The sequence below is a fragment of the Pan paniscus genome, chromosome 1 (genome assembly GCF_029289425.2).
Source record: "Pan paniscus chromosome 1, NHGRI_mPanPan1-v2.0_pri, whole genome shotgun sequence".
In the NCBI taxonomy this organism is placed as follows: Eukaryota; Metazoa; Chordata; class Mammalia; order Primates; family Hominidae; genus Pan; species Pan paniscus.
In genome coordinates, this window is record NC_073249.2 from 191,399,708 (window position 1) to 191,413,557 (window position 13,850).

Consider the following 13,850-nt stretch of genomic DNA (forward strand, 5'->3'; position numbering starts at 1 on the left):
GCATGAATTAGGTAACTGGGAGAAGATAATGGGCAACGGACCACACATCCTTTATGGCAAAAGTTTTTTTTTGTTTGTTTGTTTCTGGAATTGATAATGCCCCATTGTTAATCCCACTGTGCAGCAAGCTTTTAGAAAGTCTATGGCAGTACTTCTCAGACTTCTATGTCATGCATGCCTGGAAAATGATACCATTTATAGGGCACCTTGGGATAAACAGAGAAGGCTGCTTGTATTGGAAGCAACTGGTCCAGGGCCTCTAGGATGCCCAGGTCCCACCCAGCCACACTGCATGCTGAGAGGATCAATATCTTGGTCACACCTGTAAACCAGTGTGACTCACTGATTTAGAAGGTTCTAATTGTAAAACTCACATGGAGCTCAAGGGGCAGGCTACTAAAAATTAAGGCTAAGGCATAGAACAGACTTGGTACTACCCAGATGTGAGTTCACATGTGGCCTATCTTGGACAGAAATTGACAATCAGCAAACAGATTCTGGGCATGGAGTAATATAAGTTCATAGCCATACTACAGTGTAAGATCTTTTTGTTGTCATCATAATTGTTTTGGCTATGTTGTGACCTATGGATAAACTTTGATGCTGTCCAACAATTTACATTAACAAAGCATTGTGGTTTGTCTTTCAAGTAAACCAGTCACAAACCCAGCAGTCTTAGCTGGAAAAAGGTGGACAGCAGGAATGTAGCCATACCAAATCCCCATTTGTCTCATCCTCCAGTTAGATGGAGAGTATGGGTCTTCTTGCTGGAGGAATGGGTTCTTTTGTTAGCTGGGGCAGCTTAGGGCATTTTAAAAAGAACAGACTTTGTAGTTAGACATAACAGGGTTGGGATCTGGCTCTGCCATAATCAACTGTGTGACCTTGGGCAAGTTACTTAACCCCTCTTACAAAGCCCCAGTGTTGTTCTCTGTAAAATGGAGATGACCCTGATAACACCTTTCTCACTGGCTTGTAGTAACAGAATGCATGTAATACTTAGCACAGTGTCTGTCACAAACAGAAGGTACTTAGTAAATGTTAGCTGTTGCTGCAGGTATGGACCGCTTCAGCTCATTAGTACTGTTGCATGTCTCTGCAGCACCAAAATGGTATTTTTTGTTCAAAACGAGCCTCCCCACCAGATCTTCAAAGGCCATGAGGTGGCAGCGATGCTCAAGAGTGAGCTGCGGAAGCAAAAGGCAGACTTTTTGATATTCAGAGCCTTGGAAGTCAACACTGTCAGTGAGTAATTCTGGGAATTTGGGAGCAAGAGCCTACCTAGTGCCTGCAGCTCACCCCTTGGTCCTTTCTGTCCTTGGCCTTCATCTTCTTTTCTCTGGGAAGATGGAGATAATCATTTTCTTGCACTACTATTACCATGAAAGAGTCCTGATTCATCACTGGGGATTCTTAACTTGGGGCCCATGGGCCCCTGAGATCGTGTTCAGAAGGCTGTGAGCTTGAGTGGGGAAAAATTTACATCTTTGTTTTCACTAACCTCTGACTGAAACTCACTGTTTACTTCAATGATCAATGTAGGCAACAAACTACAGTAGTATCAACAGAACCTGTGGCTTTGAGGCAATAGAAATCACAAATAATTTCCTATCACATTACATGATGTCATTTTTACTTATCACTACTTCAAAATTATGATAGTTGTTAAACCCACTTCTAGCTCTTGTTGTTTAATGCTTATTTATTTATTTATTTATTTATTTATTTTGAGATAGAGTCTTGCTCTGTCGCCCAGGCTGCAGTGCAGTGGTGTAATCTCAGCTCACTGCAACCTCCGCCCCCCCGGGTTCAAGTGATTCTCCTGCCTCAGCCTCCCAAATAGCTGGGATTACAGGCATGCACCACCACGCCCAGCTGATTTTTATATTTTTAGTAGAGATGGGGTTTCGCCATGTTATCCAGGCTGGTCTCGAACTCCTGACTTCAAGTGATCTGCCTGCCTCGGCCTCCCAAAGTGCTGGGATTATAGGTGTGAGCTACCATGCCCAGCCTGTCTTCTTAAATATTTCAAAAACGTTTAATATAATTATTGCCTTCCTTTGAAGTACTATAGGTATTTTATTTTTCCAATTGTGAGAAGGGGATGTGTGGGACATAAAAGATTAAGAATTGCTGATATAGACAAACAACAAGTGAAGACAGGCTGGAAGTGTCTTTCTAGTGGCCTCCTGACTGCTCCAGTTTTGTCCAGTCGAGATGAGAAAGGCAGGCACCATGCCCAAGGTGGGTCTCGAGGACATTTCACCACATAGCATTAATCTGGGGTGCTTTGGTGCCCTCATGGGCTCTAGGTGCTGCTTGTCACCCCTGGCTGAGTCTTGTTGACTTTCTTCCCTTTGCTGCCACTCTCAGCATGTCAGCTGAACTGTTCCGACCATGGCCACTGTGACTCGTTCACCAAACGCTGTATCTGTGACCCTTTTTGGATGGAGAATTTCATCAAGGTGCAGCTGAGGGATGGAGACAGCAACTGTGGTGAGTTTTCTATGTGGCACAGTGCCAGCCTGTTTGGCGCTGAATGTGGTTCTGCGCTGAGTGGGTGGGTGTTGGTGTTTCTGAAGCAGATGAGCAGGCAAGGAGAAGAACTTTGTGTATTTTCTGTTTGCAGAGGACTTTTACTTCCTTCCTCCACACTTGCTCAAGGTTAGAGGAAAGCCCTGAAGCAGTCGTGTAAGAAGAACCAGGCTTAACTCAGATCCAATGCCAGTTACAGCCTAAATCCCACCAGCTGAAAAGCCTCCTGTCTTTTGGAGTGCCTCTGTGCTGTAGCCTAATGGAAGCCCTCGTTTCCCTCTTAAAGCTCTTTTCAGCCTGCACCACTGCTGCAGGGTCTCAGGGCTTGCCAGGAGCAGGGACTGGAAAGCAGGGACATTTCAAAAGGTTTAAAGCTTCAGCTGCCCTTAACTCCAAGGTCTTACCTTCCTGGGGAGCCTGAGGCATTCTTGTCTCCAGAGTGAAGCCACACCTGCCCAAGCTGGGAGCAGCCCAGACCTCCCTCCCAGCCTCTCCCTCCACAGCCCTCACCATTTTGATTTTCTTGGCAGAGTGGAGCGTGTTATATGTTATCATTGCTACCTTTGTCATTGTTGTTGCCTTGGGAATCCTGTCTTGGACTGTGATCTGTTGTTGTAAGAGGTAAGATGGATTTTCCTTTGAAATTCATTCGGGCTTCTTGTCATACATTCGTTCCTCAGAGAGGTATTTGGCACCTTCCACGTGGAAGGACTGGGCTGGGTCCTTAGTCAGCATTAGAGAGTTCTGACCCACCTAAGGCATGCATGGGCAGCTTTGCTCACCCTGAGACTCTCCTGAGGGCAGAGGCACACTCCTTCAGTGAGTGGCAGCCACTGCAGTGATTTGGAACCTGGGAAACATGGCTGGGCGGGAGCAGGGCAAGGTGGGGGAGTGAGCGTGAGGGCCAGGGGTACAGACCCGGATCACATCTGTAAGGTGTGTTTTCTTTAATGCACCACACCGTAGCCTCACCAGCATAGCCTGCGAGTTTTTAATTCTGCCTTCTTTCTAGTTGGGATTCATGAGTGTACATGTTTCCACACAGGTATGCACTTTCGGCTAGCCAGGCTCAGGCGTCCTGTGTTTTTTCATTTGAGTCTTCCTATTGAGTCTTCTAAGATGGAATGGTTACATTTATTTTATGTTTTCATTATTAATAATATTATTTCTGTGTATACTGTGTGCCATAATATTTTTATAGGTAATATCATTTTTAAGACACATAACCTTTTCCCATTTTACAGATAAAAAAACTTAGGCTCAGGAAAGGTACATCACTGTCTGAGGACCAGTTAATAGTGACAGAGCTGAGATTCAACTTTCAGTATAACCTCTTATAAAACTAAAGGAATTTTTAAAAATTCCCACCAGTCTAAGACAACCACCATTACCAACTTTGTTAGTGTAATGCCTGTCTCCTCCCACACCCTTCAAGCAGAGGATTTTGTTTTCTTTACGTTTTTAACCAATCTGTCCTTCATTGCCCCTGTGGGATGGTGAGTCCGTGCCAAGGTGGTCATAGCTCCCTTGCCCTTCTCCAGAATTGCTGAGGAACATTTGAGGAACAAATCACAGTTGCCACCTTTCCTGGCTGAGAAGTGAGGAGAGGACACCCCTCTCAGTAGGTGCCCCACCAAAATAGGGCCCTGCATGCACATCTGGCTCTCATCCTCATCCTCCCAGAGAACCTCTTTCCTGAGCAGGGGTGGGGGTTGTGTTTTTTAGGCAAAAAGGAAAACCCAAGAGGAAAAGCAAATACAAGATCCTGGATGCCACGGATCAGGAAAGCCTGGAGCTGAAGCCAACCTCCCGGGCAGGTAGGGGCCCTGGGTGCCAGAGCTTCTAGGTCTGTGCACTCTCTCTGTGGAAGGCTGCTGTCACTAGCCCCTCCTGAGTGTGTCACTAACAGCCCACTGTGCTTGCAAAGCATTTTGTTCCCTTTTGCCTGATGAAGACTGAGGGTCAGATTTGCCCTGAGCTGCACTGGACAAAATGCCTCCAGGACCCACTTCGCGTGCTACTTCCGCTTGGCGGGGGTGCTGGGCCTGTTGTTTTCCTTTGCCTGGGCATTCTCCTCATGTTTCCCACCTGGAGTTCCGCTTTTCCAACTGCCCCAGGTAGTCAGGGTCAGGGACCTTGGACTTGTCTCTTACTGCTGACCAGTCTGTCCTTTATGGGCAGAGATGAGACCCAGGCCCGTGTCTGCCAGCTGACCACCTTTCAGCCAGCCTTGTTCTCCTGTCTTCCTATCTTTATCATTTGGCAAGTCCTCAGCTTCTGTCAGTGTCTTAGGGCAGATAGGAGGGCATTTCCTTGCACAAACAGTAAGATGACTTTGAGTGATGGCACTGGGAGATCAGGGCAGGTAGTAGGCCTTCCTTCCTCCACTGGGCTGGGTCACCTGGCGAGGGTTTCACTCATCATGGATGCCATGGGACAGGTATCATTGGTTTATGAGAGCTAGACTCTATAAAGCGATTCCTAAACACTCTGCAAGTAGAACTATTTTTATATAAAGCATTTCTTAAACACTTTTCATGCTTAAAGCTTTGTGTTAGGGAGAGGCTGTGGGGGTATAGGGAGTCATCAGACACAGGCTGTGCCCTCAGTCTAGTGAGGGAGAAAAGACACACGGTAGCAGAAGAGAACAGGCTCACAGCAGTCTGGACTCTGCACCAAGCAGCTCGATCCACCAACACTGTCAAGGTGGAGACTGGAGGTGGTGGGGCTTGAAATGAGCCCAGGAAACCAGAGCAGTGAGGGTGGGCGGGGCATTTCACCCAGGAATATTGAGAATGAGGGCCTGGAGGTGAAATGTGCAAAACCCACCCCTCACACTGCAGCCAAGGTTTTTATCATGTTACTCTGATCATGTTTTTCACCCCCTGACATTCTTCAATGACTTACTATTTCTAGCACAAAAAGCTAGAACTTTTGGTCTGGTAGATGTGGCCTTTGTGAGCTTACATCAGTTTGCTTTTCTAGAATCTTTCTCTTTGCTGATCTCCCTCTTTTCTAAACAAGTTCTGCTGGTTCATCCAGTAATCTCTTTCTTTTTTAAAAATGTGGCGACAAGGTCTTGCTCTGTCACCCAGGCTTGAGTGCAGTGGTATAGTCATAGCTCACTGCAGCCTCCAACTCCTGGGCTCAAGTGGTCCTCCTGCTTCAGCCTCCCAAAGCAGCTGGGACTACAGGCATGCACCACCATACCCAGCCCTAGAAAGCTCTTTCTTATCCCTCCCTTAACCTCCTCAAGTTGTGCTCACCTTTCTCCCACATGCCTGGGTCGGCATTTCTCTCGCTGTCTCATGATTAGTTATGTTTGCCTGTCTCCCCACCCATCAGTGAAATCCCTGAGGGCAGGGGCTGTCTCATTCATCTGTGGATATGGAGCGGGACCACTATGTGCCAGGCCCTGTGCCAGACACTGCTTATATTGTGGTGAATCAAACAGACTTCACTCTTGTGTAGCTTATATCAGACAGACATTAAGCAAACTCACAAATACATAAAATATGCTCATAAAAGGCCTTTATGAAGAAAAACACTTAAGCTGAGACCTGGATAAGTGGGAGCTAGCTAGATAAAGCTGCAGGAAATAGCATTCCAGGCAAAGGAACAAAACTGGTGCAGACCCAGCTGCTAGAAGGAGCAGAGAGCATTTGAGGAGGTAGAAGAAGGTGACATGATGGACAGGTTCACCTTCCCATGGAGTAAGGGGTGAGTGACCCAAGGCTCAATGGATGAGCAGGGTCCCTGCTGAGGACTTCTCTTGAGTACAATGGTGAGCCACTGATAGCTTTTTAAGGGGATGAATGGTGGGATTTGGTTTACATTTATTATTATTTGAGACAGAGTCTCACTCTTATCACCCAGGCAGGAGTGCAGTGGTGCGATCAAGGCCCACTGCAGTCTTGACCTCCTGGGCTCAGGTGATCCTTCCACCTCAGCTTCCTAAGTAGCTGGGACCACAGGCATGCGCCACCATCCCCAGGTTTTTTTGTTTTTTTTTTTTTTGTATTTTTGGTAGAGACGGGGTTTCATCATGTTGCCTAGGCTGTTCTTGAACTCCTGGGCTTAAGTGATCTGCCTGCCTTGGTCTCCTAAAGTGCTGGGATTATAGGTGTGAGCCATGGCACCCGGTCTTGGTTTATATTTTAAAAAGACAACTGTGTAGCTGGGCGTGGTGGTGGGTGCCTGTAATCCCAGCTACTCGAGAGGCCAAGGCAGGAGAATTGCTAGAACCTGGGGGTGTGAAGGTTTCAGTGAACTGAGATCACTCCAACCTGGGCAATAAAGCCAGACTCTGTCTCAAAAAAAAAAAAAGATAACTGTGGCTGACAGATGCAGGGGTTGGAGGGGAAAGGCTAGCTGAAAGGAAGTTAGATAGAATGTCCTTGGGGTTGAGAGGCAGATAGATTCTAGATACATTTTTGAGGAAGACTTGATGAGGTTAGTGGTCTGCTGGCCAAGGGGTGTGGGAGAAGGGAGAAAGGAAGGATGGCTCACAGCTTCAGCACTGAGCCTCTGTGGGTTGGGTGGTGGTAGTATCCCTGAGATGGGAGAGACTGGAGAAGAAATGTTGGAGATCAAGTGTTTGGTGCAAGACAGTTATGAATGGAGTTGAGGGAATGAGAATGAAAGATTGACAAGGCCCAAATTGTGAAAGTTTTGACTATCAGCCTGCAGAGTTAAACATTTATCCTGGTGATGCTGGGAAGCAAAGTCTTGGATAAGCTGGTTTAGGAAAATCAGTCTGGTGACAACATATAATAATTGAAGGGGTGTGGCTACAAGTGTGGAGACCAGCAAGGAGATTTTTGGTCCAAGGAGATGCTGACATTGGTTCACACAGCGTGGTGTCAGTGGGTTATAGCTAGGTCTGGCAAGGTCAGGGCTGACTTCCAACTGAGAGATGGAGAATGATAGTGCTGTTGACAGAATCAGAACCTCTGATGCGGTGACTGGGTAAGAGAAGATGAATTAAATGGAACTCAGCAGAAGAGTCAGACATGGAACTGTAGAAATAGGAATCTCCCATCTGCTGGTGAGGATCAGCACCACAAAGGGTCATATCCCTATGGGGGAACGTTGAAGGACAAAAGAAGAGGCCTAGGGTTGAGGACCCCAAGAATGACCATCCAGGAGGGAGGAGGGGATTCATTAGGGGACAGCCGTCGGTGTTTGCTGCTGCAAAGGCCAAAGAATCAGAATTGATAGCACCAGAGAAGCTCCTGGCCCATCAGAGAGCTGCAGTAGAGTGGGGAGTGACAGTGGAAGTGAAAGCGCAGGTGATTTAGAAAGCGAAGTGAGGAGATGAAGGCCCTGAATATTTAAAAATCCTTTTAACGGCAGAGCAGTGAAAGCTAGAGAAGCAGGATGGCAGGCAGAGGGCAAGGGCCTCCTCTTCCTCAGAGAAGGGCTCATGAACAGATCTGTGGGTGGCAATGTCGAATGCAGGTAGAGGAGTGGTGCATTGGAGAGGTGCTTCCTGACTGAGGAGGAAGGAGGGAGAAGGGAAGAGAGGAGAGAAAGGGAGCATGGAGTTCAGATGCCTCTTCTGAGGCAGGAGGGGAGAAACGGGCGGTGATGGCCCGGAGAAGTGCCGCGCTGCAGAGGCGAGATTGGATGGGAGCCTGAGCTCAGCACGTCGGACATCTTAGGGAGAGGGGAGAGCCACGGGGTGTTCCAGTGGCATCTAGGTGACCAAAACCAACAACGTGCGACCAGGTGAGGGCAGCAGGGCTGGTCTCTTGTGGGCAGTGTCTACCGAAGGGAGCTGGGAGAGCCCGCTCAGGTTCGGTGTGGGTCTGAGCAGGCCGGAAGCACTGGTTCTTGTTCTGGGCTCAGTGGGTTAGCAGGTCCAGCCTAGAGTAGAGTCACTAGGAGGACGAGGAGAATGAGATTCAAGACCATATGGTGTCAGGTATGGAACTGAAGAAGTTTAGCTGGAAGAAGGGTAAACTGAGTGGGTCTGTGGGGGGGAAAGAGGATGTATGTGCGTGGGAGTCTGGACGGACAGTTTGCCAGGAGCCAGTTTAGGCTGAGGATGAGCAGCAACTGAGGAAGGAGAGCAGTGCCACCTGGTAAGTGTAGGGCTGCCCCCCTCAGGAGGCCCCCTTTACATTCAGCAGCTATGGCTTTGTTTTCTCTTGTTGTTGTTGTTTTTTGTTGTTGTTTTTGTTTTCTATTGATTTTTTTTTCTAAAACTTTCTATTGAAGTATATTAGGTTGAACCTAGGCTCCTGTCCTCACTGCTATAGCCAGAGGGGCTTTGGGAAGGAGGCAGCTGTGAACGGGTGGGTATTTCAAGGGGCGAGGCAGGGCCTTTGGAGGACCTGGGCCCTTGCCAGGGCCCTTTCCACTGTCCCCACCGCACTGGAGATGTGCTGGCGGTCAGTGTTCTTCTGTGGCCCTGCTGCTCCGCTGCCCGAAGACTCAGTAGGAGAGGTTCAGTCAAGACCCAGAACTGTAACCCTGACACCAACGCGGGTGAGGAAGCTCCCTGCCCAAGCCCCAGAGCATGTGGCACAGGCACAGCTGTACATGGACAAGGTCCTTGGGTGCATGTGGTCCTGAATGGCAGGCGCATCAGGGTCTGGATGCGCTCAGCCTGGAGAGCTCGGAGCACTCCCAGCCTTAAGTCAGGTGTGGCCAGGAAGGGCTGAATGGCTGGGAATCCTCTCAAGGCACTTTCAGTATGTGAGGGAGATCTGGATCCTTCTCCCCGGAGAAGGGAGAATGATTATTGGATGATGAGATTGTGGTGCTGGAGAGGGCTCTCCCCTCTCCCTAAGATGTCCACCCCTCACCTGACTGGTTACCTTTTTTAGAAAGGAGGGAGGTTAGCTCCTGGGCGTGGGCATTCCCAGGACCCAGAACACTGCTGAGGGGGTGCCACCTGTTGGCAGCTCCCACTCTAGTCCTGCTATCTCAGCCTGCTGTTTGCTTTCTCTGGAGTTTTTGCACCAGCCAGAGGGCAGCCATCTTTGCTGTTGGAACTCTTCTTATCAGACCACATTTCATGTCTGTGGCCGCTCGGCATCTATAGGGATAAGTAGTGAAGGGACTGCCATGGCTTGCAGAATCGCAGGTGTCTTCTTCGACCCCAGGTGCTTCATACGGTTCTTGCTTTGTGTGTTCTGTGATTTGGCTGCTTGGGACTGCTTCTGAGAGTCCCCATTTCAGTCAGGCTCTCCCAGCAGGAGAGACCTCTCCAAGCGTGCACCTGCTCTGCCACCCTAGCATCCAGTGAAGCCACAGCAGACAAGAGCCCACAGAGCAAATGTCTACATGGACTGAAACTGCACACTCCTGCTGTGCCAGCACTCAGCGGCCCTGCTGACCTAGGGTGCAGCTAAAAGCTCATTCTCCAGAGCCTGAGTTCTTTGTGCTTTCCTGCCTACCATGTCACTCCACCCATAGAGGGAGGTGATAAAATATTCCAAATTTGAAAGGTAAAGAAAAGAGAATGTCACTGAGTGGCCTGAACCAAAGCTCATGGATACTGGAGATGAAGAACCAGCAGGAGACCCCAGGTGTGCTCTCATCCATACTCTGTGACACCCCTTAGTGGACTGTTCCAGCCAGTTGAGCCCGGGAGAAGGACTAGGGAAGCTTCCTTCCCATCTGCACCTCCCAGCCTGGTGAGGAGCCTGTGACTTGCCCTGTTCCTTGGCTCCTCAGGCTGGGGTAAGGTGTGGGGGTGGCTCCAGCCTGGAGGCCAGTCTCCTGATGCTGGATTCCTTGTTTTCCCTGCAGGCATCAAACAGAAAGGCCTGGTGCTAAGTAGCAGCCTGATGCACTCCGAGTCAGAGCTGGACAGCGACGATGCCATCTTTACATGGCCAGACCGAGAGAAGGGCAAACTCCTGCATGGTCAGAATGGCTCTGTACCCAACGGGCAGACCCCTCTGAAGGCCAGGAGCCCGCGGGAGGAGCTCCTGTAGCCACCTGGTCTGTCTCCTCAGGGCAGGGCCCAGCACACTGCCTGGCCAGTCCTCCTACCTCCCGAGTCTGCGGGCAGCTGCTGTCCCAGCATCTGCTGGTCATTTCGCCCTGACAGTCCCAACCAGAACCCCTGGGACTTGAATCCAGAGACGTCCTCCAGGAACCCCTGAACGAAGCTGTGAATGAAGAGGTTTCCTCTTTAAACCTGTCTGGTGGGCCCCCAGATATCCTCACCTCAGGGCCTCCTTTTTTTGCAAACTCCTCCCCTCCCCCGAGGGCAGACCCAGCCAGCTGCTAAGCTCTGCAGCTCCCCAGTGGACAGTGTCATTGTGCCCAGAGTGCTGCAAGGTGAGGCCTGCTGTGCTGCCCGCACACCTGAGTGCAAAACCAAGCACTGTGGGTATGGTGTTTCCCTCTCTGGGGTAGAGTACGCCCTCTTGCTGGGCAAAGAGGAAGTGGCACCCCTCCCCTCACCACAGATGCTGAGATGGTAGCATAGAAATGATATCTGGCCCCCCCTTAACACTGGAGCCCCACTCCCTTCTCCCATCCGGCCCGAGATTAGGGAGGATTGACTGTGTCAGGGATGGTGGGTGGCCTCTCTCGCTGCCAGGGCCCTTGTCAGAGCAGCCAGGCTGGACAGACGGCCTCCCTCCTCTCCATCTGACCGGCACCTGCTGCTTCGGGGCTTAGGCCACCGCTCCCTGTCCCCAGAGGAGATAGCCCCAGATGGACTGGACTGTTGTGGCATGAGAGCGCATGTGTGCAACGGCCCCGCTGTGGTCCCCTCTCTGTCCCTCCATCTGTATGTGTTCTCTCTGTGTCCCTTGCATGTGTGCGTGTTAGAGTGAGCGCGTATGCATCAACTCATTGGGCTCTTGGCTGCTCACAAGGCAACTTTGACTTGGAAAGACTTTCATCTCCTTGGAACCAAGACTTCCTGAGTCCCCCTCACCCTGGCCCTGTTCCACCATGGTTATCTGGGTATTGGGGAATGGAAACTTTGGGGGAGTGACTTTTTAAAGAGACACTTATAATTTCTACTACTGCACTACTGTCCATTGTGGGATGATTAAACATGGTATTTAACTGTGCACTCTGTCTGCTGGGTGTGCTGCTTCACGCTACATCTCGGACCTGTGCACAGCTCCCACCCTCTGGGCAGCCCTGTGAGGTCATGGCCTCTGGCAAGGAAGTTTTGGGCCTGGCATCAGCACATGCAAGCAGTGGTGCTGGGCCCTGCCTGCCACTGGTGGGTGGGAGTGCACCACCCCAGTACCCCTGCTGGCTTTAAGGGAGGAGGGTTGATGTCCCTTCTTCCCATATCTATCTTTTGTTAACACAAAAATGATCATGTCCACCTGTGACCAAGCTGGGGGGACACGGAGTGTCCTAAAGTCCAGGGTGTGGCTTTAGAAATTTTGACCACTCATCTTCCCTTTGGTGTTCCCAAATAGTAGAGGTTGGCCACATGCCCCCAAATGTGTTGACTGTACCTAGTTCACAGAGCACTTTGCTGGGCATGTGGCTTGGGAGGGCTGGTGCACAGTCTAGCACTCCCAAGACAGGGAGGAGGGAAGGACCACTGAGTTCATGCTCCCTCCAGGGCCCTGGGCACAAAACCCTGCTGCAGGAGGGCAGCAGTGGCTGTTTTTACAGATCGAGAGCCAAGGCATAGTGAGATGAAGTAACTTAATCTACACAGATGGTGACAGAGGAGAACTCAGGCCCGGCAGAGCCTTGCTCGCTCTGCAGCAGTCTCCAACCTCAAGACGAGAGGCTTCTTCAGACAGGTTGCTGGGTTTCTAATTCAGTAGGTCTGGGGAAGGGGGAGGACATAAGAATTTGCCTTTCTAAAACAGGTTCCCAGGAGATGCTGATGCGCTGGTCCTGGGCCTCCCTTTAGAACCTCTGGCCTAGAAGCGCATAGTCAATGCCGCATGAATAGGAACCAGCACATGTCCCATCCTGAGTGAGGGTGAAAGAAGTAAGTTTAGTAAAGGGAGGTCTCGAATCTGCCAAGGAGTGTCCTCCAAGCTAAGGGCACAGGTTTGCTCAGTTGACGGGTGGAGGTGGGGGGCAGTGTTGCAGCCCAAACACAGCCACAGCAGACAGGCTCTGTGGAGCGGAGGGCACTCCAGAGAGTGGCCAGATGAAAAACAAGTTGGCCCGCACACAGTGGAAGCCATTGGCAGCTCGGGCAACAGAACAGTGGAGCTGGGTACAGGCCAGACTGCACAGAATAGCTGGATGGGAGGCGATAAGGCCTTGGTGAGGTTGGTGCATCGGGAATAGCTTCCAAGGATTTGGGAAGGAACCGCAGGACCCGACCACTTACTAGCTTTGTAGTAAAAAAGGGAGGCTTCCCTTTTCCTCTGGGCCTCTTTTCTCCATCTTGTTTATCTCAGCTACAACCCACTGAAGGATATATATACATATATATATTTTAGTTGGAATTTTGCTCTTAAATGGGGAGCTGAATCCTGGGAACACTGGCAATCATGATTTTTCTTCTTTTTTTGAGACAGAGTCTTGCTCTGTTGCCCAGGCTGGAGTGCAGTGGCGTGATCACTGCAAGCTCCGCCTCCTGTATTCAAGCAGTTCTCCTACCTCAGCCTCCCCAGTAGCTGGGATTACAGGCATGCACCACCACGCCCGGCTAATTTTTGCATTTTTAGTAGAGATGGGGGTTTCACCATGTTGGCCAGGCTGGTCTTGAGCTCCTGACATCAGGTGATTCATCCACCTCGGCCTCCCAAAGTGCTGGGATTGCAGGCCAATCATGATTTTTCTTGGCATTTATTAGTTGGTTAAATAAAGCATTAAAAGAGAGAAAGTGCCATCCTGTTGGAGCAGTTGAAGCTTTTCCCCAGGTAATGCCCCTGTCTTCAAGTGGATCCTAGGAGCCTAGAATCCTCCCCCTCTGAAACCTGGGGCTCTATATGGGGGCTGTTGACAATTTCTATGCTTTCAGCCACTGTGCAGCACTCAGCCTTTTGTCCCCAACCCGCTTGCAAGTTCATGAGGCTAGACCCGTAACTTCTGTTTTGCAACACTCTTACCTCTCACACAGCACAGATATTAAAACATCTTAGGTGAGCTACATGATCTGGGAGTAGTCAATGCCTCAGAAGTTTCTCATTCTGATTCTGTTACGTAGAAACAAAACAAACACACGAGTTTCAATAGCCTCAGATGAAAACAGTTCCTGTCTTGCTACCCATAATCTGTATGTTCCATCAGTGATTAAGGGACAGCAGTAGAGAAACCACAGAAACCATAAACATGGCTGTTTTCAGGAGCGACCAGTGCACACCACTTTATTCCTATCTTATCTCAGAAATTCCAAGCTATCTCTCTTAAAA

The 13,850-nt window shown here is 49.9% G+C and overlaps 1 protein-coding gene across 7 annotated transcripts in view; it reads left to right on the forward strand.

Annotated features, from left to right (window-relative positions):
* Positions 1-11,579, forward strand: part of KIAA0319L (KIAA0319 like) — a 124,053-nt gene extending 112,474 nt beyond the window's left edge. For 6 of the 7 annotated variants that reach the window (XM_008965033.5, XM_008965032.4, XM_008965030.4 and 3 more), the window contains exons 17-21: positions 1,103-1,245; positions 2,374-2,496; positions 3,066-3,156; positions 4,261-4,352; positions 10,297-11,579. In XM_008965033.5, coding sequence (XP_008963281.4) covers positions 1,103-1,245; positions 2,374-2,496; positions 3,066-3,156; positions 4,261-4,352; positions 10,297-10,484 — 637 coding nt within the window. In that variant the 3' untranslated portion in view covers positions 10,485-11,579. The remainder of the gene's footprint in view (positions 1-1,102; positions 1,246-2,373; positions 2,497-3,065; positions 3,157-4,260; positions 4,353-10,296) is intronic. The other variant, XM_034961136.2, reaches the window with a different exon arrangement.
* Positions 11,580-13,850: the final 2,271 nt, after the last annotated feature.